Consider the following 22,896-nt stretch of genomic DNA (forward strand, 5'->3'; position numbering starts at 1 on the left):
GACGGATACGTGTCGGCCTGTCAGAGAATGACTTTCCACGTGGCATCACAGGAGGGTCACCAACATATTTTTATATATATAGAAGATAGATATTGAAAAATGGCCCAATTTTTGTAAAATATTAAAGATAAAGGCCCAAAAAAAATAATTTACCATAGATATATATGTTTAAAAAAAATATTATAACATTTTGCCACGTGTCCAAAAGTTTTTTGAGCCGGGCCTGACAATTAGTCTCGGTCAAAACAAGGGTTTATAACTTTTACAAATTGCTAAATTGGTGTCATCAATCGTTAACCTTCGGTTATTTGCTTGTGATTAGTAAGAAGCGTCGTTCCCTTTCTTTTAGTTTTAGTGAATATGATCCTTAATCTTGTTCCAGATGCTTTATCACAAAACCTTGACGATGATGATCACGTTCTCGTTAGATCTTTTATTTGTGTTATTTATTAAAAAAAAAAAACAGGGCACACTTTTTAGTTTTGGAGTAAGGCCTTCAATAAGCATGGACCCGCTGATTCCAATATACAAAATAATCCGAATGAATAAAGTACAGATTAAAGGAAACGTGTATATATTTATAAATATATGATTTCTGTTTTCAGTTGGCTGATCTTTTTCCCGGTCATTTGCTTCGTCGTTTGGCTAGAAAACCCTAGAGTTCAACTTCCGAAATTAGGGTTTGGAGTTTAATCCATCTTTTATCTGCTTCGATAGGTGGGGAGTAGCTAGTGTGACCTTTCGCCATGTACATCAAGCTGGTGCCATTCCCTCCCTCTAAAATTGTATTAGGAACTGTTTTTCGTCTGCTATATAATCTCTACTGAATTTCTTCTCGGGTTTTGATTTTTGGCATGCAAGGTTATAATCGAAGGTTTCAAGAGTTACAATGAGCAAACTGCTACTGAGGATTTCAGCAGCAAAGTTAACTGTGTTGGTAATGTTCATTGATCTACACGTTTGATAAATGATATGTCCTTGTTGTTAATTGTTGTACCTATGATAGTCTCAACTTGTCGCTGACACTGATGATCACTTCTTCTAATCTGTTTCAGTTGGGGCAAATGGGTCTGGGAAAAGCAACTTTTTCCATGGTTAGATTGAGCTTCTTCATCATCCTCTATTATTTACCTTTTCTCTCACATATGTGTATTTCCTTGTATGTAAAGAAAACATCTCCAGTTTTTGATTCTCATTGAATTCTTGGTTTCAAATGCAGCAATTCGTTTTGTATTGAGTGACTTCTTCCAAAATCTGCGTAATGAAGATAGGAATGCGTTACTCCATGTATGTCCTTAAGTTTGCTCTGTTGACTCTTGACTGCATTTGGTGCTATAGCTAGGTATCCTGCAAATTGTTTAACTACGAGCTTTTTATTGGACAGGAAGGTGTTGGTCATCAAGTTGGATCTGCGTTCGTGGAGATTGTCTTTGATAATTCTGACAACCGCATCCCTGTAATAGTTCATAATTGATCTTTTCAAATTATGAGTAATATATATTTTCCGCACCTTTAAAAATCTGAAGTTAGCAAGAAAAAAAAACCTTTAAAAATCTGAACAGTTCATTTGTTGTCTGATCTTTGGCTTATGCTTCTCGACTAGGTTGATAAAGATGAAATTCGCTTGCGCCGAGCTATTGGTCTGAAGAAGGATGAATATTTCTTGGACGGGAAACACATTACGTTCGTAACTCTTCTATAAGTTTTCCATTAATTGCTCTATTTCGCGGATTGGTGAAAAGTTTAATTTTAAACAAAATTTTCAGAAAAAATGAAGTTGTGGATTTACTGGAGAGTGCTGGATTTTCTCGTTCTAATCCTTACTATGTTGTTCAACAAGGAAAGGTACGCTCCTGCAAGAGAAAATATTCTTGGGTTATTCTTGTGTTGCTAAGAACATTAGAGAAGATACAATGTGGGCTTAACAAATGTACGTTTGTAGATAGCCTCGTTGACAATGATGAAAGATTCAGAACGGCTAGATCTGCTAAAAGAGATTGGTGGTACCCGTGTTTATGAGGAGAAACGCTGTGAGAGTTTGAAAATTATGCAGGATACAGGCAAGTTATCAGTGTGCACTGCAGTAATACTGGAACCTCCTTCATTATTTCTCGTGCATGCATGGGTATCTCGAAAATCTAATACATATAGCCGCATGACTTGTCTCACAGGGATTAAACGAAATCATATCATCCAAGCTGTCCAATACTTGGATGAAAAACTAAGGGAACTGGACGAAGAGAAAGAAGAACTCAGAAAATACCAACAACTTGATAAGCAGAGAAAATCACTCGAATACACCATTTATGAAAAACAGCTTCACGATACTAGGGAGAAACTGGAACAGGTGAACCAATAAATTTAGGGATATGTTTTCAGTATTGTCTTTCTAGTTTTATAGGTAGTTCTGTTGCTACTCGAATTTTAATGTTTTATTGAGTTCTGGCAGACTCTCAGCTTTTATTATATTATCGGTTCACTCATCACTTAGGCTTACCTTTTCTACATCTGGGCGTTTTATGTCATGGTCCAGACTGAAGCTGAAAGAACTAAAGCATCCGAAGAGTCTACAAAAATGTATGACAGAGTTGAGAAGGCCCAGGACGAGTGCAGGAGCTTAGATGAGTCGCTGGCAGGACTGACAAAGGAGCTTCAGACAATGAACAATAAGAAAGAAACTGTTGAAGCACTAAAAACTGAAGCTATAAAGAAGAAGACAAAACTTGAGCTTGATGAGAATGATTTAAAGGAACGGATTGCTGGAAATATCCAGTCAAAGGTATTTGATTGCTTCACATGTGATCACACAAGCTGATACTCAGTCACTTTTTTTATAAAATCTTTGGGAAAGAAGTGTACATAAGTATGCATTTAAAGTTGTCAGTTTTCTATATATTTGTAGCTAATATGCACTAATGAAGTATTATGCCTTTCAGAATGATGCACTTGAGCAACTTAGTATGGTGGAAAGAGAAAGGGAGGATTCTTTGAAGGAACTAGAGGCGATTACTCCTTTGTATGAAAGTCAGGTTGACAAGGAGAAGCAGACGACCAAAAGGTAAGCCTACATATTGTCACGATCGAAAAATAGCTTTTTTATCTCTGATAATGAGTGGGTTGTATGTAGCAATAGATGCAGATTGTAAACTTTTTTGTGTTTTTGTTTTTAAATTAGAGTCCTCTTACTTAGACAACTAATTTTCTTTCTTAAAGAATCATGGAGCTGGAGAAGAAGCTTAATATTCTTTATCAGAAAAAGGGACGTGCAACTCAGTTCTCAGATAAGGCTACTCGAGACGAATGGCTCCGGAAAGAAACTAAATATCTCAAGCGTGTTCTAGACTCAAACATGGGTCAAGTGAGTTTCTATTATTAGATATGGAAGATGAAGGGATGGGATGGGAAATTTACCAAATCTTGTGTTTTGTAACATTTGAATCTCACTATTTTTTTTCATGTTTTCCAGCGGACAGTTTCATTTGACTAGTGATATAACATGTTTCGTCTATTGTAGGAGCAAAAACTTCAGGATGAAATTTTTGGCCTCAATACTGATTTGAAGGAGCGTGATGCACACATCAAGAACCATGAAGTTGAAATTAGTGAACTGGACACTCACATTTCCAAGTCCCATGAACAATTCAATATTAAAAAGAGGGAGAGGGATGAAGAACATAGAAAAAGAAGGTAAAAATATTGCTGTCATAAGTATAGCAGAAAGTTTCTTCAGTATAACAAAAGATATGTTAATCCAGGGAAAAATGGGGAGAAGAAAGTCAACTATCTTCTGAAATTGACAAGTTGAAAATGGAACTTGAGAGGGCAAAGAAAAATCTTGATCATGCAACTCCAGGAGTGAGTAATAGATTGATTGGGCCCTTCAGCTTAGATACGTCTCTGCTAGTTTGAAGTAATTTCAGCTGTTTCATTGTCTCAGGACGTAAGGCGAGGACTGATCTCTATCAAACGGATTTGCTCTGAGCATAAGATCAATGGAGTTTTTGGTCCACTTGTTGAGCTGGTTGATTGCGATGAGAAGTTTTTCACCGCAGTTGAAGTCACTGCTGGAAACAGGCATGCTTGAAACTTACTATAATGTTCACTCAATTTACTATCTCTGGCTTATAATTTTCTCTTTTAATCTGCAGCCTATTTCACGTAGTAGTTGAGAATGACGACATTTCAACCAAGATAATTGAACACCTGAATTCTCGAAAGGGTGGACGTGTGACCTTCATACCGCTGAATCGAGTAAATGCACCTCATGTAAACTATCCACAATGTTCTGATGCAATACCACTGCTGAGGAGATTGAAGTTCGACTCCAAATTTGCACCAGCATTTGGCCAGGTGCTTCTTTTGCTCTCTCACGTAAACTATTTCTTGTCACCTTCTGAGCTAAACTATGTGCTTTTCTGTTATAGCCCTCTTATTTAGGTTTGTATACATCTTAAATGGAACAGTTCTGCTTATTATTTTCGATAGTGTCATTATATATTTTCGTTGTCTTGATGTAGGTTTTTGGTAGAACAGTTGTATGTCAAGATCTGAATGTAGCAACAAGAGTTGCTAAGAGTGATGGCTTGGATTGCATAACTTTAGAAGGTTGGAACTGAAAAATGCATTTATATTTACTACGCTTCCCATTTGACATGTATGTGATAACGTTCTGGTGTGCCATGACAGGTGACCAGGTGAGCAGAAAGGGTGGCATGACTGGTGGATTTTATGACCACAGGCGGTCGAAATTGAGATTAATGAATACCATAATACAAAATATGAAGTCTATAGATACGAAGGAGAAGGTGTTGGAGGATGTTAGAAGACAGCTACAAGATATCCTTTCCATAATTTACTTTGGTTTAATTGTGTTATTTTTTTAAAAAAAATTTCTTTCTCAACTCAAGGCATTCTACTTAACATTTCTCACTGATAGATCAGCAGATCACACAGATTGTTACTGAGAAGCAGAGACTTGAATCAGACTGGACGCATAGCAGATTACAGGTGGAGCAACTGAAGCAAGAGATAGCTAACGAGACTAAGCAGAAACATGCTATACATATAGCCCTTGAACATAAGGTCATTCTTTTGATGCTTTTTTCTCTCTCTTTTGATTCATTTTTTTAGCAGCTTTCAGTGTGAAATATAATATATTTGTTCACCTGTTTGCAGGAGAAATCACTAGGTGATGTTAGAATACAAATGGAGCAGTTAAGATCTAGCATGGCCATGAAGGAAGCTGAAATGGCCACGGAACTTGTGGATCACCTAACCCCAGAAGAAACGGAAGAATTATCACGATTAAACCCAGAAATTGAGGATCTTAAGGACAAACTTATTGCATTCAAGACAGATCGGATTGAGGTTAGTTTGAATGTTTGCTTTCTCTTTTGAGTTAATTTCTAATTTATGTCTGATTTACAAACAGACAGAGACAAGAAAAGCAGAGTTGGAGACTAATTTGTCTACCAACTTAAAGAGGAGAATAGATGAGTTACATGCTACTATAGCTTCCGTCGACGATTATAGTTTGCCTAGTTCAGCTGGCTTAGAAACACAAGAACTTGATGATGCAAAACTATTGGTTGAAGAGTTCACAAACGAGCTCCAAGGTGAGCCCCAAACACTCTTATCTACATTGCTTGACATTTTCTTAAGTTTCGTTTACTATTTGGGCTAGTAGACTCAATGCCATTTCACGGGTTTAGGTCTCTGTCGAAGCATTGATGAGAAGACTAAGCAGGTCAAGAAAATTAAAGATAAGAAGGCGAAGTTAAAGGTAGTAATACAATCTGTAGATTAAGAGAATATCGTTATTCCTATTAGGTATCTGACAAGATTTCTTGTTCTCTCAGACATTGCAAGATGACTGTGAGATGAAAGTGCAAGATGCAAATAAAAAGTTGGAGGAACTATTCAGCCTTCGTAACACACTCCTTTCTAAGCAAGAAGAGTATAGGAAGAAGATTATGGGATTGGGTCCATTTTCATCCGAATCTTTTGACATGTATGTTTGAGCTTTGTTTGATTTTTTCTCCTAAGAGTCCTATGATATTTATAAGCTATGGTATATTTTAGGTATAAACAAAAAAGTATAAAGGAGCTGCAGAAGGTGCTACACGGGTGCAGTGAACAGCTGCAACAGTTCAGCCATGTTAACAAGAAAGCGCTTGATCAATATGTAAATTTCACAGAACAGCGAGAAGAACTTCAGAAACGGAAAACTGAGCTTGATGCAGGAGATGAGGTAGGCGTCATACTCCTTACTGAATTCTATGTAGAAAGTACAAGTTAACTGACACATTTGACGTTCCTGCAGAAAATAAAAGAATTGATTACAGTTCTGGATCAGCAGAAAGACGAATCTATAGAACGTACTTACAAAATGGTTTCATTTCACTTCCGGGAAATATTCTCTCAGCTTGTGCAAGGTGGACATGGTCACCTTGTCATGATGAAGAAGACTACGAAAAAGGCATGCTTCTGCTTTCCTTGATAACACTCTTTTTCCACTCCATCTTTTATTTAATTTAATCCCTTGTGAGTTTACATTATCAAATGGGCAACTAAAATTATGTGGGCATTACACGTTTTGTGTGCATCACAGGACCGTGATCACGATGACGAAGATGGGTGTGGTGAAGCTGCTACAGAGAGAAGGGTTGAGAAATACGATGGTGTAACAGTGAAGGTACAGAAAGAATCGTCGACGCTAAATATAAAAAAAAGACATATCTAGTTTTTCAGGCTGATCACATTTGGGATTTGTGTGGTAGGTGTCGTTTACTGATCAATGGGAGACACGGTCAATGAAACAGTTGTCGGGAGGACAAAAGACCGTTGTTGCTCTTGCATTAATATTTGCCATCCAGAAATGCGATCCTGCACCGTTCTATCTCTTTGATGAGATTGATGCGGCACTTGATACTCAGTATCGAACTGCTGTCGGCAGTATCCTTACTTATCTATCTTTTTTATATATAATCTTTTACTTCAACTTTCTCACACATGCACAAAAACTCGCTCCTCTCTCCCTCAGTAGCATGCTGTACTTGGAATTATGATGATTTCCTAACCAAACAATTTTATCAGACATGATTCGTGGTTTAGCTGATGACAGCGTAAGCACGCAGTTCATAACCACAACTTTTCGTCCGGAGCTAGTGAAAGTTGCGGATAAGATGTATGGAGTGTTTCATGAGAATAATGCGAGTATTGTGAAAGTTATTTCAAAGGAACAGGCGTTGAACTTCATCCAGAATGATCAGTCGCCATGATACTTGATTATCACACACTCAGGTTGTTTACTCTTTCTTCTAAGTACTAATCTCTTTTTAGACTGTATGTAAAGCTAAGAGCATCATTATCCCTAAACCCTTTAAAGGGTCTTTTATTTAATTTTTTTATAGTTTTTAAAGTGTAAAAGTGAGTTAAGAGACTTAGAAAGAGATTTGAACATTTATGTGGTTTATTGCAAGTCTCTTAATTATGGTTCTTAAAAAAAATATATAAAACATTCTCTAATACAAGTTTGTTTTTAGAGATCATAGTTGTTGTCACTCACCCATGTACACAAAATAATCTAGGAACACAGGTAAATGTATACATAAAAGTAGACGGAATCATCATTTGCTTATATATATATATATATATTATAACTTTGTTTGTAGACATCATTACATATATTTAGCTTTTGAAGGTTATGTATATGTCACAACACGACACAAACACATACAACATCTATCTATCTACGGAAGCAAGAAATGGTACTTACAAGATGGGCAAGCACTTCACAATCACTCCCAGTATGGTACTTGTGAGACTTCAGACTTTCACTCTGCTCTTGGGAACGCATACCAATACTTGAAAAACTAAAATTCAAAGAACAACTTCATTTGAATTACGGTGGTTACATAAATAAAAAAAGGAGAGAAACCCATACGAGCAATCAAATGGATAGAAAACACATCAATGAAGTTAAAATTCAAATACTATTTTACAGCATCTCTCTACTGAGTTTCATAGGAAACATGAAACAGAAGATCATTCACTGGTATTCTTAGGACTAACCATAGCAGTTACAAGGCTTTAGATTTAGTAGTACGGTACTACTAGTACCTATCAAATCCGTGAAGAGCACCACAGGACTTGACTCTTTCCTCACCAGCGGCGTCACACAACTGCTCATGATTCTATCTTCCGAGAAGCTAACCTACACATTTCCAAATTACAATGACTGATCATAAAGAGTTATTGATTCTATGTCAACGTGTAAGAAGAAGAAAAATTCACTTTTACGGGAAGCCTCTCGATTCAGAGCAAACGTGTCTATGATTCTCTCAACATCTCTCGGCAGAAACGTCGGTGATCAATCCGCGCCGCATCGTTAAGCTTCTTGCTCCGTCCGTCATCGTGGCAGAGCAAGCGACGCTGCTTTCTTTTAGCGGTTGGTAATCTCGAACAGCGTAGACGATTGATTGCTTACGAGAACCATTCATCCTTCCTGTCAAAAACATTACAAAATTGATTCCTTTACTAATCGATTCAATAATCAATTGGATGATTTTCGATTTCTCTACACCAATCAACACAGATATATATACTTTTGAGGATTTTTACTCCGAAGCAGTATGTGAGATCATTGAGAGTGAGAAGACTACATCAATCTTTCTCTATCAAACTTCACAAGGGTGAGCCAATTCATATAAACAAAAAAAGCACAAAACTTTCAGCATCAAATGGTTGGACCAGAAACAGAGGATAACAGAGTAATCAATTACTATCTTCTTCGTTCTCATGAGCTAACTGAGAGAGAGAAATCAAAACCTCTTTGAGAAGAATGGATTCAGGAAACGGGTCGTGGCTTCGTCAGGTCTCGAGGAGAAGCTGTGGCTGTCGTCTTTCTTGCTTTTCTTCTTCTTAGAGACGAAGACGCGTGGAGGAGTGACTCCATTTTGAAGGAAGCATGAGAGAAGTGAGATGGAGAAGAAGAAGCTACAGGGGAAGGGAAGGAGAGGAGTGACTCCATTTTGAAGGAAGCATGAGAGAAGTGAGATGGGGTGCTTATTTTTTTTTATTTTTTTTTCTTTTCTCTGATTAAAAAAAAAATTAAAAACCCACCAATCGCGGACCGCCACGTGTCAGTGGATCCGCGAACAGTTGAAAAACTTCTCCAAGATCGCTGCTTATTTAGGCAGCAGAAGCACCCCTATTTTCGAAAATGGTGGGATCCACCCACTATTTTATTCTTATTTTTTAAGCACCTCCCTTAAGCTTCTATGGTTAATGCTGATCTAAGCGATGCTTTACTATTTTCCAGGGAATTGGTGTATTTGCATGTCTTCGGAGATCTAGAGTGGTTTAATGTGCAGTTAACACCATCCGGTTTGCTTGTACGATATATATATATATATAGAGAAATTCTCTATGATAACATTTTTAAAAAAGAACTATTTTGGTTATTTTTGTGACAAAAACTTAATATTGTTATTTAAGAGAATTGCCATATATATATATATATATATATGTATTTAAAGTTAGCTTTTCACTATTTTGGTGATGAATCGTATCATCCACATCCATGATACATCATCTCTTTTCCTTTTTTTAATAGAATAAAAGAAGCATATATAGACAAGGAAACGTGTTGGCAACAAATGAGCAAAAGAATGTGAGACACAAACAGACGGTAACACAATTTTACCACACAGTAACAAAGCAGAAACAAGAACAAAATATAAATATTCGCTTACATAATTATGCGGGGGACTGGCTTTGAACAGAGGCTGTGATCACATATGTTGCAGACTTGCAGTTCAGTATTTTAAAAATTAGTTTAAAACAATTTTTCCAACGAAATTTGACGATGATTGTTGGTGAGAGCATCTTTATCCCACAAACTCAAAACTGGGGTTTTTATTTTTTTATTTTTGTTTATTTTTCTTTAAAAAAAATATTAAAAAGTTAACCAATCGCGTGCCGTCACGTATCAATGAGGTCCACGAACAGTGCAAGAATCAAACAAAGAACGGTTTTTATTTGGCAAACACAAATAACGGTTTTATCATTTTAGTGGGATCCATGACACTAAAAACCCCACTAAAATACCTGGATAAAGATGCTCTGAAGTTACTAACCTTGATAAAGAATATGAGGAGTGAAGACAATTGGAAAAGAGTAGGGTCAGTTGACCTCAGTATTTTTTTTTTTAAATATGTGTTTTTGTTTAAGAAAAATTGTAAAATATTTATTTTTATTTAAAAAGAAATTGTATTGTCTCCATTAAAAATGAAAATTTATCCCACTAATTTTTTTTACCTGAGTACAAAATATTTCTGACTCCGCCGTTGGATATGAGTGATTGTTTAACTGTAATGGCAACAAAAGAAGAGGTGAGATTAGCTCAGTTAAAAATGTGTTCGTAGAATGAACCCGGTACAGGTGGCATGATATTGTTGTTCTTTCAACATTCATGGTTTTTTTTTTTTGAAACACTTTTGTCTCTATTTTTTGAAACACCAACATTCATGGTTAGTCATCGAAAACGATGTGGTGGATATGATTGGTAACTTTCAACGATCTGGAAAATTGATAAATATCTTTTTTTTTTTATTAATTATACAGAGGTATTCTGATTCCACAGAAATCGTCCAGAGTGGTCACGTGTTACCACGTGTCGGTCCTCTGTCTCTGGTAATGCCGATATGTTAATTCTCCAGTGACCGGAACTCGAATCTTGGTAAAGCAATTCCCCAGTGACCGGAATTCGAATTTTGGTGGATTTTTACCGTATTAAGTTAATCACCACCAGACCACGAGCTCTGGTTAATTGATAAATATCTAACAAGAAAAGTTGATGATAACTCACAATTTAACACTACGGATAGAAATGACTAAGTAATTAGAATATATTACCTATTGCAAGAACCAAGCTATCAGGATCAGTAACAGGTTCAACTTTTTCTTGGTGCCTAATAATCCCATTTACAGGTCCTCGGGTCCTAGAGGAATTGTGTCGGTAAAGGAGTCCGTTGAAGACAACGTCTCATTGCTTAGTTCCATCAGTAAGGACGTGAGGACCTCTGCTTAAAGTCATTATGATCTCCTCAAGATTTTCCACCTCTTCATTGTTAAAAATCTCCAAAGGAACACTCACTTGAGTTGATCCACCCTTGCAACCACATTTCTTTCCAAACATTGTACCATCCATTCACCATAACATGGATTTTTATTTTCGTGTATTGACTAAAGAAGATTATCATTACCCCTAAACGGTATATGCTTGGGTGGTGCGTTCCCACTTGAGCTTCCACCTATAGCATAATTATCCTCCTCTGAAAAAGATAATGGGAAACAACATTGTTTCATATTGTAATCAACATCCTCATCTCACGACCAACTAGGTGGGTTGACATTAAAAGCTCGTCATCTGAATCTTCTTTTATGTCTATGGGAGGTGTTGTTAAGTTACCGAGAACCTTCATACAGCCTGGGAAGTTGTATGTTAAAGCAATGGAGGTCCCTGATTCAATAATCTATCTTGTCTTGACAAGCTCCATCATCGATTCATATGTTGGTTCTCATGCATCACCACCTCACACACTCTCTCTATTGCGTCGTCAGTGAAACACCAATCATTCGCTCCTATTTTCTCCCACATGCCGACTACAAGTCTCACCGTCTCATCTTCACACTTTTGACCTGAAAATAAGAAACCATATTTGACAACAAGTCATAAGCACATTCCACGATTAACGACTGTTTCGGCTATATAAACGTGATAAAACAATATATTGTGTACCTTAACAAGACCACTATAAACCACACTATAAACCACCTTCGATGCTTATCTACCTCAAAGATAATCCACAAATGAACAGTTTTCTAATTAATAAACTCGGTCTAAACCGACACATACCTCGTACTGACGGGATAACTGACTACTGTAAAAAGAGTTGCGCGAACATTAATTCACTAACTCTAACAGTTTTCGTTCTCTCTCTGTTTCTTTGCTCTCCAGTTCTCTGAATGATACACATATATAAAACACTTAAAACCCCTAGTACCCACTATTTCCCGCCATGTACAAGATCCATTGATATTTTTGCCCAATTTTTTAGATTTCCTAAACAATGCGGCGCGAAAACAACCACTTTTATATGATTTAAAATCTAGCTATAGAAAACCTATGACGTTACATTGTCCTAACGATATTATCAGGCCATATATTTAAACTATCAACATCAGTACTTCAAGTTAGGCCTGGGAGTTTTATCCTCGATCCGGATTCGATCCGAGATTCGATCCGAGATTCAATCCGGATCCGATCCGAAAATCCGGATATCCGGAGGGGCCGGATCCGGATAGTAAAATGTTGGATTCTTCAAATCCGGATCCGGATATCCGGATCTGTAAGTTTTATTAATAAATATTTCAAAAATAGTAATATCTATATATAAAAACTAACTTTATTTAATATATTTTCATTTTTATAATAGTATATGTAAATTTTATGTAAATTTTGTAATATTATACATAGAAATAATTAAAAACATTAAATATTTTTTTTATTTTTAAATTATTTTTAATATTTTATATATATTAATATTATTTTTTATTTATTTTAAGGATCCAAATCCGGATCCGGATATCCGCCGGATATTACAATTTTTAGAAGGATATATGATACCCGGATATCCGAAAACCCCGGATCCGGATAAGGATAGTAAAATTATAGATCCGCCGGATAAGAATCCGGATCCGGATACTTTAAAATTGCTCGGATACCCGATCCTTCCCAGGCCTACTTCAAGTATGTGAAACTGAGAGGGATATTTTGGGCAACCAACTTGTAATTTCTTAATTTTGGAATCAGTTATGTATATAAACTGAATTGTCTGAATTTTTCTGTTATTTTAATATCATGTATTTATATTTTAGTAAATTTTTAAAAATTGTAGATGGATAATACTTATTTTATATGAAAATATCTTTACATATGTCTTAAGTTTTCTATGCACTTTTATTAGTTAACTAGGTGATTCTCTCGTGCTCATGCACAGAAATAAGTATTTTAAAAATATATAATTTATAATATTTGTATAATATTTTTTTATTAAGTTTTAATTTTTTTTGTAATTTATATGTATGAAAAATGGGTTTAAAAAAAGAAATACCTGATTTTTCTTATACATAATTTGATCAATTATTTTTCGGATATATGAGATTGCTTGTTTTCATCTCAAGTACATATTAATGTTTTGTGTTCTTAAAAAGTTAAATCCGATTAAATTTATTAGCTGAATTTAATTTGATTTATTGTCTTGTATTCATAATATATTTTCATAAAATTATGCCTAATTTTGATATATGTTATTTTGGGAAACAAATAAAATAGTGTTGTTAGTCCGAAGTTGCATAAGTGAACATGATAAGTAATATTTTGAAATTTTATGCATGTAAATGAATATTTTGAACCAAACTAAATCGTAATAACTCATTAATATATTTTCACTTGATTATTAATGTTGAATCGTTTGTAATTTACATAGATAAAAAATAAATAGACCACTATTTTAAGTAATAATATGTCGCTGACTTAAATGAGTTTTGATTTTGAGTATATGAATCATGATCAATTCACTTGCTCGATCTTTAAATATATTTACTTTTATATATTTGTCTAAAATATATATAAAAAAATTATTCTAATTATTAATTTTCTTGCATATACTTTAGTTTTAAGTGTGAGGTATGAAAATCTATTGTTTTCTTTTCAAAGAAAATTATCTATACTATTTTTTGTGAACCTATGTTTTGTGTCTAAAAATCTATATATTTTAAAACTTATAGATATTTACTTTTTTACTTATGTTGTTTTTGAAAATATGAAAAGAAATAAAACTAAAACTAAAATTCGTTATTATATATATAAATGTTATAATTATTATAGATATTTATTTTTTATAATTTATATGAGTTTTGTAAAGAAAATTAAAAGAAAAAAGAAATAAAGTGAAAAGCCCAATTAGAAATTCATCAATCGAAAAGAAAATAGAAATAATCTTAATAATGTCAATTATGTATAATTTATAATTCATTAAGGCTATGTTTGTAATTGACCACTCTGAGAATTAATGTAAGAGCGACACATATGAAACCGACTTCTCAAATGATATTATAGAGATAATGGTAAATTGTAAATTTCAGAAATTTTGAAAAAACAAATCTCTTTTTGGTGTGTTGTAGTTGGGTTTTTCTTTTGTAATTTTATTTAGATTTTTATTACATTAAATATGTAACCATCTAAAAACTCATAAGGGGCTAAATGAAAACCCTTACTCTTTGAACATCTATAGTGTGAAATTGGGGTTTGGATGCACGTTAAACTTAAGAGAATCTTTTGAGAAAAAGTATCATCCTGAATAAAAAACTTTGGTCGTTCAATCTGAACAATTAAAACCTTTTGCTTGTTCTTTGCATGAAGCCGCCGTCCCAACAAAGCAAAGCATTTTTCAACCCTGGGGAGCATAACAGTTAGGCAAAGAAAAGGAATAACCCAATCTCAAAGAAAACAACTTGCAAAAAAATCATTTGAACAGTAGTATATAATGAAATAGCTGTGCACCCTCTAATTATCAACATAACCTAAAGATCCTTATTCCAAATCCAAATTCGAACCAAGAAACTAAGAGATGGAGAGAAAATCTGATCATGCTACTGTTAATCGCATCTACGATGAATTTGATCCAATCTTTAATCGGAAAACTGAACAAGGCTTCGAAACTCTCACTATTTACCTTCCAGGTATTAATTACTTCTCAACAAAATCTTTGGCATAATTTTTCATGATTTTTGTTTACTCTCGGTTTTTTAATTGTGTAAACCGATTCTTGAAATAACAGGCTTTAGGAAAGAGCAGCTTAAAGTGCAGGTAACCACAACGAGGAAAGTAAGAGTGATGGGAGAACGTCCAGCGGGAGCCAACAAATGGATCCGTTTCCGCAAGGAGTTTCCTATTCAAGCAAACATTGATGTTGACTCCATTGGTGCTAAATTTGAAGGCGCAAATCTTGTTGTGAAGCTCCCTAGACTACCAATGGGCAAACAAACTTCTCCGATGGGTACAACCGCAAAACCTCCTCCGGTTCCTAAGGAAACCGAGAAGGTACAGCCAACAAAAGAGAAAGAAGCGGGAGTAGAGAAACATGCAGAGAAGGCTCAATTGCCAAAGCCATCAAGAGAGGAAGAGACCAAGCGGGATGAGAAAGAGAAAGCTCTTAAAGAAGCAGAGAGGGAAAACGTTTGTGATGGAGTTAAGCAAGATTACAGAAGTAATGTGAATGCATACAAGGAGAATCTTGGAGGATATGTGGCTTTGATTAAGAATAACAAGAAAGCAATCACTCTTGGTATGGTTGCTCCCGCGGCCGCGGTTCTGTTGCTGTCGCTTGGATTCTATGCTGGTCAAATGTTTACTTCTTAATTAACAACCCCTTTGAAGAGTCCTAAAAGGCAGATAAAAATGTATTAACTTTGCATATATATAAGAAATCATATTAATAAGTAATAACGCAAAAACAAAGGAACAAATGTTGTTCAGAATAATAAGAAATTTCTGTTAGAACTTCATTACTTTTCAATAAATACATTGTCCAGAAAAACAAAACAAATCAGGACCTGAAAAATCAGTTATATTCACCAAAAACAAAGAGAATTTGTCGTTGTTTGTGTTTTCACATTATTCGTTCTCTGCTAAATTTCGTAACGAAATTACTTAACAAAATTTGACTAACGTAATATTTGGCAGTTAAAAAGGAGAGCTTTACATATGTAGTTACTTTGGACTCTCTCTTTAGCACCGTAAGGTACTTTAAGCATATGATATACTTGGTTATACCATTTCTATGATGAAAATAACTTTGATGGCAAAGAGATCTCGTATGTGGATATGATCACGTTTCGTGCGGTTATGTTTAACTATGTAGGCAGAGCCGGATCTGAAATTTTTTGGTAGTAAATATTTATTTTGGCCAGCTACCTTTAATCAGAAAATGACTAAAACTGCAGTTTTATGAATTAAATCCAAGACTTCAAGTGCACAACCTGACGTCATTACCCTATATATATATATATATATATCAGGTTTATTTTTTAAACACATGCTCAGGAGCGGATCCACTTTATGATTAGTGGAGTTACCTAACACCACAAAAATATGATAATATTAGGGATGTTAATATGGGCTCAACCTAACAGGGTTAGCCCTAACCCTGCAAACCCATTTGTAACCCTAACCCTCATTTTTTAAATAGGGTTTAAACAGGGTTGGTCCTAATAGGACCAGGGTTTAAATTCTAACCCTTTTATTTTGATTCACACAACTATTATACAATATTTAATAATGTTTTTCACCAAAAAAAACTTAGAGTCGAGTTTTCTTGCCTAAAACTAAACAACGAAATTTTCCGTCGAAACCGTAAAATCGAGTTTTCAACAAAAACAACAAAATCGAGTTTTCTCTCCAAAAACGCAAAATCGAGTTTTTCGTCAAAACTTCAAAATCGAGTTTTCTCGCCAAAAAATCAAAATCGATTTTGCGGTTTTGGCGGAAAAACTCGATTTTGCGGTTTCGGCGGGAAAACTCGATTTTGCGGTTTGGGCGGGAAAACCCGATTTGCCGGTTTCGGCGGAAAACTCGTTTTTGATGTTTCGGCGGGAAAACGCGATTTTGTAGTTTTGGCGGAAAAACTCGATTTGCCGGTTTCGGAGGGAAAACTCGTTATTGCGGTTTTGACGGGAAAACTCGATTTTGCGGTTTTGGCGGAAAAACTCGATTTTGCGGTTTTGAGGGGAAAAACTAGATTTTGCGGTTTCGGCGGAAAAGTTGATTTTGCTGTTTCGGCGGGAAAACGCAATTTTACAGTTTTGGCGGGAAAACTTGATTTGCCGGTTTTGACAGGAAAACTCGATTTTACGGTTTTTGCGGGAAAACTCGATTTTGCGGTTTTGGCGGGAAAACTTGATTTTGTGGTTTTGGTGGAAAAACTCAAATTAGGTTTTGGTGGAAAAAACACAATTTTTGTTTTTTGACGGAAAAACTTTATTCTTAGTTTTGGAGCAAAAACTCGATTTTGCGATTTTGGAAGGAAAATTTTTGATTTGATACTCAACAAATTGGCGGAAAGAATCATATCATATCTTAATTTTTCTAGTTTTATCTTTAAAATTTAAGAACAAAAATAAATAAAATATTTTTTTCAATTAAATGAGTTAACCCTGGTACCAACCCTAACCCTTGATTATAATAGGATTAAAATAGGGCTGGGTTAAAATAGGGCTGAGTTTATAATAAACAAAAGAGGGTTGAGCCCTAACCCTGTAGTTAACATCCCTAGATAATATGTTGTTTTTGTATAAGTAATTGTCCAAAAGTTCAGTAGCATAGTTGGTAAATTATGATTTCTGACCCTATAAAAACCCGGGTGCCCTATGTGTAGGCTGCCACCTCCGTCTCCAGCTGAATCACCTTCACCACACTTCCATATCCTCCAGCCGCACCACTATCCACACCTCCTTCACCACTACCACTTCCATAACCATTTTTATGAGCCCACCTCCACCATAAGCTCCTTCGCCGCCATCATATATAGTAGATGTGGATGCTATCCCAGTAACCACGTCAAGAAGGATTGATCCACAGGATTTCGTTTGGGTGTTTCATAGGTAAAGACGGACAAGCGTGGACAATACAGGTGTGGACGACATAGGTGTGGGCATGGACGTGAATGTAGTTGCTGATGTGTATGACAAAAAGCTTTTTTTTTTGTGAGTTCTACATATTGACTGATCAGGTCATCAAACAATGGTTATAAAACTGCAAAGGCTCATCAGAATTACAGCTCAGCGCCCTATCCTCGTTTCCAAGATCCCTGCAAGAATGAACAGAAGTAAATAAGTTGGTGCCCCCTACAAGCTACGCTATGCTAGTGCAGAAAGAAACACTAATATCAAAAATACTATAATTCAAGGTTAACTGTGAGTTTAACCAGCACATAACCAATTTGAGGGATAGTCCACGTACAAAATAGCAAAGAATCAGATTTCCATATATAAGATTCCCAGCAAATCATTTCATCACTCCAATTAGTAACAACACTAACTAGATTTCTGATTACCTTACGCTAGTGATTCAAAACGAAACACGAGTACACCTCTCTAACCTACTATATACAGCATGGAGAAGGAGAGACAATAGAACACCTCTCTAAGCCATTGTTTTCCTTCTTTTTTGGATCAGCTCTTTTTGATTTTCTCTTTTTTTAAAAAGAAAAAAAACTCTAACTTGTTATAAATCCAATGGTGAATGTCCATAACTAGGCCCGGCCCAATACATAGAAGATAGAGAGATGGCCGAAATCCTAGAGAGAGGAGAGAAAGAGAGAGCCGACTTTAGAGAGAGAAAGGTGGCCACACATACAAGACTAGGAGAAAAGGAAACCCTATTTCCTTTTCCTTATAAATTTATGTTTTACTAGTTTTCCTAAATCTAGATGGATTAGGATATATACTCTTTCCATTTATCTTTATCTTGTAATCCTTATATAAGAAACCTCCATTGATCATTAATAATAACACAGAAATATTCAGTCTCTAAACTCGCTAATTACAACACGTTATCAGCACGATAGACTCCCAAAATCCTGAGAAAGAAAATCGCCAATCCCTAACCCTAACCTAAAATCCGTCACACATAAACCCTAAATCCGGCGCAACTTAAAATCGATCGATCTCTCAAACCCTGAGGATCCAGACAACGATACACATATCATCGTGAAGCCCTTGACGAGACGAATCCATCAGCACAAACGGTTCGTCGATCCGATCTCAGACGCGCCCTCACGCTCAGCTACAATACGCGTCGCCGTTTTACTTTTGGAACCCTAATCCGACTACCTCAGCACACATCCGCGACCAGACGCCAAACCGTCCGAGACAACTCGCGACCCGATAAGGAGCCAACGTCCGTCCACGTGCAGATAGAGGTTCAACTCACTTGGTGGTCCGGTTCAACCCTGCAAAATAAAGGTAATTCGAAATCTGAAAACAAGAATCGAATCTGGTTGTTTTGTAAAGATTGAAACCCTAAAATATAATATCTAAAACTAATAGCCATAGGTTAATAGATCAATCCCCTATGAGTAAATCGAAGCTCTATAAGTTCGATATAAACCCTAAAAACGAGATTGATCCATTGATCAATTAAAATCAGAACCTTAAAGGTTTTTGAATCTCAAATCAAATCTCTTTGATCAAAGATCAAAGTTTTTCGAAATCCCTAAAACCCTAATTCGAAAACTATTAAAAACATTGATTAATTGAGATTAAAATTGATCACCTTGAAATCAAAATTGTTTGATTAATAAAATGAAAACCCTAAAACCCTAAATTGAAAATTGATTTTGAAATTGAATGAATATTGATTGATAATATGAGATTTTAGGTTTGATAGATTGATTGATAGATCTAATTAAAATCTTAAGGCCTTGAAACCCTTAATCTCGATTATTCCTAAAGGCCCTGAAACTTTAAATCTCACATTACTTGAAAGATTGATTTAAAGTTTAGGAATATTTACATATTGAATGAGAGTTAGGTTGCTAGATTGCTTGATTCTAAAATCTAATATTACCAACCTTGAAATTGGTAAAACCTAAGAGATATGCAACTAAATGCATCTAGATTGATAATCTCATTTAGTATGATTGAATGCATTTAAATTGATTATCTTGCTTGCATTATATGGCCGTGTGGCCTTGCTTGATTGAGAGTCGTGTGGCTTAGTGCATATCTAAGTGGCCGTGTGGCCTAGTATCCGGATGGTCATATGACCCGGATTGCATTATGATCCAATCTCTAGGATTGTTGTATCACACTAATATGGCCATGTGGCCTAAGCATCACATTGCAAAGCCGTGTGGCCTAAACATCATAGACAGACTTATGAAATCACATGCACTGATTATTTAAATTGGTTGCAAGAATTCTAAATCATGAATTGATTGATGATTTCAGATGTCGAGATTTGAGCGTTCGGATTATGCTGACCTAGATATCTCTGGAAGATATTATCCAGAATGGGAAATGAACACTTCAATTGCCCTGAAGTCTAGAGGACTCGGGAAATGTATCATTGAAGGCAATGATGAAATTGAAAGTGAAAAGCATAGAGCCATAACAATTATGCGCTATCATCTCACTGAGGAACTGAGAAATCAGTATGAAAATATTGAGGATCCTTATGATTTTTGGATAAAGCTAAAATCCATATACTTAATGGAATTATGGCGAAAAGCCATGAATGATTGGAAGATTCTCAGGTTCCAGGATTTTAAATCCGTGGAAGAATATAATTCTGCTCTAATGAAAATAGCTCATAGTCTTGAACTATGTGATGAAGTGGTTACAGATAATGATTTACTGTATAAAACATATTCCACATTCCATCAAAAGGATCAGTTGCTATTACATAAGGCTAAAGGTTTCACAACCTATAATGACCTATTGTCATACCTATTGGCAACTGAGTAAAGAAAGCAGAAAGTTAAAGATACCATTTACAGATTTGAGAAACTTCAGAAAAGATACATTGAGCAACGAAACAGTGAGATGAGACCTCCTGAAGTCAATGAGGCTAAGAATGATAAGGAGGAATCCAAGGAAGCCGTGTGGAAAAATATAGATTGTGAGGCCGGCTTATACATTGACTTAAGAAAGATCTCGACATGATAATTTTATTTTAAGTATATGATTTTGTGATTTGCTTTTAAACCTATTTGATGTTTCACGCTTTTATATATACAAAAGAGTTTGTTTTGATTTTATTATATCTTGCCTGATCTTACTTGAACATATGTATGTTTTTATTGATAAAGAGTTGTCTAAAGGGCATAATATCAAGTAAGAAATCGTAAAAGGGGTATAGTAAGCCTAGTAAAGAAACTATGGCTAAGGCATTGCCTATAAGGCATTATACACACCCAATGATATGTGACCCATTGAGTTATAAATGGTTTCCAAATAGAAACAATGGGCAAAGAAGGAAACAAGTTCTTTCGGATTTAAAGAAAGAGAAAAAAAAAACGCTTAAGACCTTATAAGAAAGTGGTCGAGACTATACCTATGATCTCTACTGATTTAAACTATGCCAAAGATCACGAGAGGCAAGAGCCGTGGTGATCATATTGAGATACACCACGAAAATTATACACTATATGGCATGATAGGATTAGCCATCCTAGTCTAAAACTTGATGCAAAGATTAATATTGAAAAGGCACAAAGAGTTATCCCATAAAAGATCTCACGTTGTGAAACATGTACACAAAGGGAAACTCATTAAGGCTTTATTGTCCTAAGCACCACAAAATTATAGTATGTTCATGAGGGGGAGAGAGGATAAAACCCTAAATCCATGATCACACTACAAATTCGTGAAGCATGGTATAGAACCATGTTATAAACGACTTGGCCGTGACTTGGCCGTGAATTGGCCGTGACTTGGCCGTGAATTGGCCGTGACTTGGCCGTATAGTGCAGGCTTGACCGCACACAATCCATTACCTATAAAGGTTCGGCCAAGTAAGCTATTACCTATAAAGGTTCAGCCATGTAAAGCCATTATCTATAAGGATAAGATTATAAAGTCTATAAGCTTGGGGACATTATGAATTTACATGTATAGAATGATAATATGCATCAGGCCATATAAGTGAGCATAGATATTCTCATCTCAGATTATATACGGGTCATAAAACCAGACATACACCATCTTAAGAGATTTTGAATAAACCACCACATACATATGTGTGCCGTCTAAGATGGAATCTCAGAAGAGGATTGGGAATATATAAGAATAAGAACTTTCTCCACAAATTCAAAAGAACCGTGAGCCAAAATATGGGTGATCAAAATAGTGGCCAGGTACGGATTGCATGAAACAAATGAATCCGGATATTCAATATTAAAGGAGAAAGATTATAAGCTGGATAAAGAAAGATTAAAAAGTAAAAAAAATGATAAGAATGGTTTTAACCATCATTGTCTTGGAATAGATCCTCGGACTAGAGATTATGATTTAAGACGTCCAAAGAAAGATTATACAAAGTTAGATCATCGAGATGCCAGACACTGACCCGAAAAAGAATGACTAACCAGCTTAGCACCAAACAAAATCTAATGTCCTAGAAGAGACATAGTCAAGTTGCTATAGAGTCTATACAAGATAGACCAAGTGTTCTATAAGATAAAGGAATCTCAGATAGAAAAGAATGGTGCATAGAATACAGATCCGAGATTATAAGAGAAACCATACCAGACATTGAGAAAAGGCTGCGCAGCTACACATCTAAGGTACCAAACCATGTAGTCTTGGGACGCCAAAGCTACTAGGTAACAAAGGTCCTAGATAACGAAATCTCAAAGTGATTAGATCATGTCTAGAACATAATGGAACCACATATGAAGGTGTCGACACACACATGAATGTTATATAAAAGATGCATAAGAGAATAGCACTTGAACATAAAGAGATAAGCGAGGATCATAAACCCACGAATGAGTACTCATACAATCATAAAGATCATACAATCAGAAAGATAAACGTGGAGGTTCAAAGTATCTAAAGGAGAGATGGGCGTATTGGCCTTATACATATACAGAAACGCCATCTGATAAAACCAGTGAAATAGATGGATCTTGTGAGATAAAGAAACCGTGAGAAAAGGCACATGATCACGAGGTCTAGAGTGTTCATGTTTCCTAATAACAGCATTAGATCATAGCTTGTTACACAAGGTACTCACAGAGATCAAAGGAACAGATTATAAGGAGATGA

At 35.5% G+C, this 22,896-nt stretch overlaps 2 protein-coding genes across 2 annotated transcripts; both read left to right on the plus strand.

Annotated features, from left to right (window-relative positions):
* The first annotated feature begins 360 nt into the window (after positions 1–360).
* On the plus strand, positions 361–9,342 carry LOC106436148 (structural maintenance of chromosomes protein 3-like). Its single transcript, XM_048749422.1, has 27 exons — positions 361–423; positions 862–937; positions 1,056–1,094; positions 1,220–1,287; positions 1,385–1,456; positions 1,604–1,683; positions 1,767–1,845; positions 1,943–2,347; positions 2,534–2,779; positions 2,937–3,058; positions 3,214–3,358; positions 3,515–3,687; positions 3,756–3,855; positions 3,938–4,074; positions 4,149–4,350; positions 4,518–4,605; positions 4,687–4,836; positions 4,931–5,082; positions 5,176–5,367; positions 5,432–5,615; positions 5,712–5,782; positions 5,859–6,010; positions 6,082–6,250; positions 6,323–6,478; positions 6,611–6,694; positions 6,780–6,954; positions 7,096–9,342. Exons 1-27 carry the CDS (start codon positions 361–363, stop codon positions 7,278–7,280), a joined length of 3,765 nt encoding a protein of 1,254 aa, XP_048605379.1. The 3' UTR covers positions 7,281–9,342.
* Positions 9,343–14,563: 5,221 nt separating this feature from the next.
* On the plus strand, positions 14,564–15,633 carry LOC106385518 (inactive protein RESTRICTED TEV MOVEMENT 2-like). The gene is made up of 2 exons (XM_013825433.3): positions 14,564–14,808; positions 14,907–15,633. The coding sequence occupies exons 1-2, from the start codon at positions 14,697–14,699 to the stop codon at positions 15,485–15,487; spliced, it is 693 nt and encodes a 230-aa protein (XP_013680887.1). The 5' UTR covers positions 14,564–14,696; the 3' UTR covers positions 15,488–15,633.
* Positions 15,634–22,896: the final 7,263 nt, after the last annotated feature.

This window comes from Brassica napus, chromosome C3 (assembly GCF_020379485.1).
Source record: "Brassica napus cultivar Da-Ae chromosome C3, Da-Ae, whole genome shotgun sequence".
Taxonomy (NCBI): domain Eukaryota; kingdom Viridiplantae; phylum Streptophyta; class Magnoliopsida; order Brassicales; family Brassicaceae; genus Brassica; species Brassica napus.

Coding starts and splice junctions, on each gene's coding strand:
- LOC106436148 (XM_048749422.1), top strand. CDS start 361: ATGATCCTTAATCTTGTTCCAGATGCTTTATCACAAAACCTTGACGAT. Junction 3,359..3,514: donor TAGACTCAAACATGGGTCAA/GTGAGTTTCTAT, acceptor CGTCTATTGTAG/GAGCAAAAACTTCAGGATGA. Junction 5,368..5,431: donor TCAAGACAGATCGGATTGAG/GTTAGTTTGAAT, acceptor ATTTACAAACAG/ACAGAGACAAGAAAAGCAGA.
- LOC106385518 (XM_013825433.3), top strand. CDS start 14,697: ATGGAGAGAAAATCTGATCATGCTACTGTTAATCGCATCTACGATGAA. Junction 14,809..14,906: donor TCTCACTATTTACCTTCCAG/GTATTAATTACT, acceptor TTGAAATAACAG/GCTTTAGGAAAGAGCAGCTT.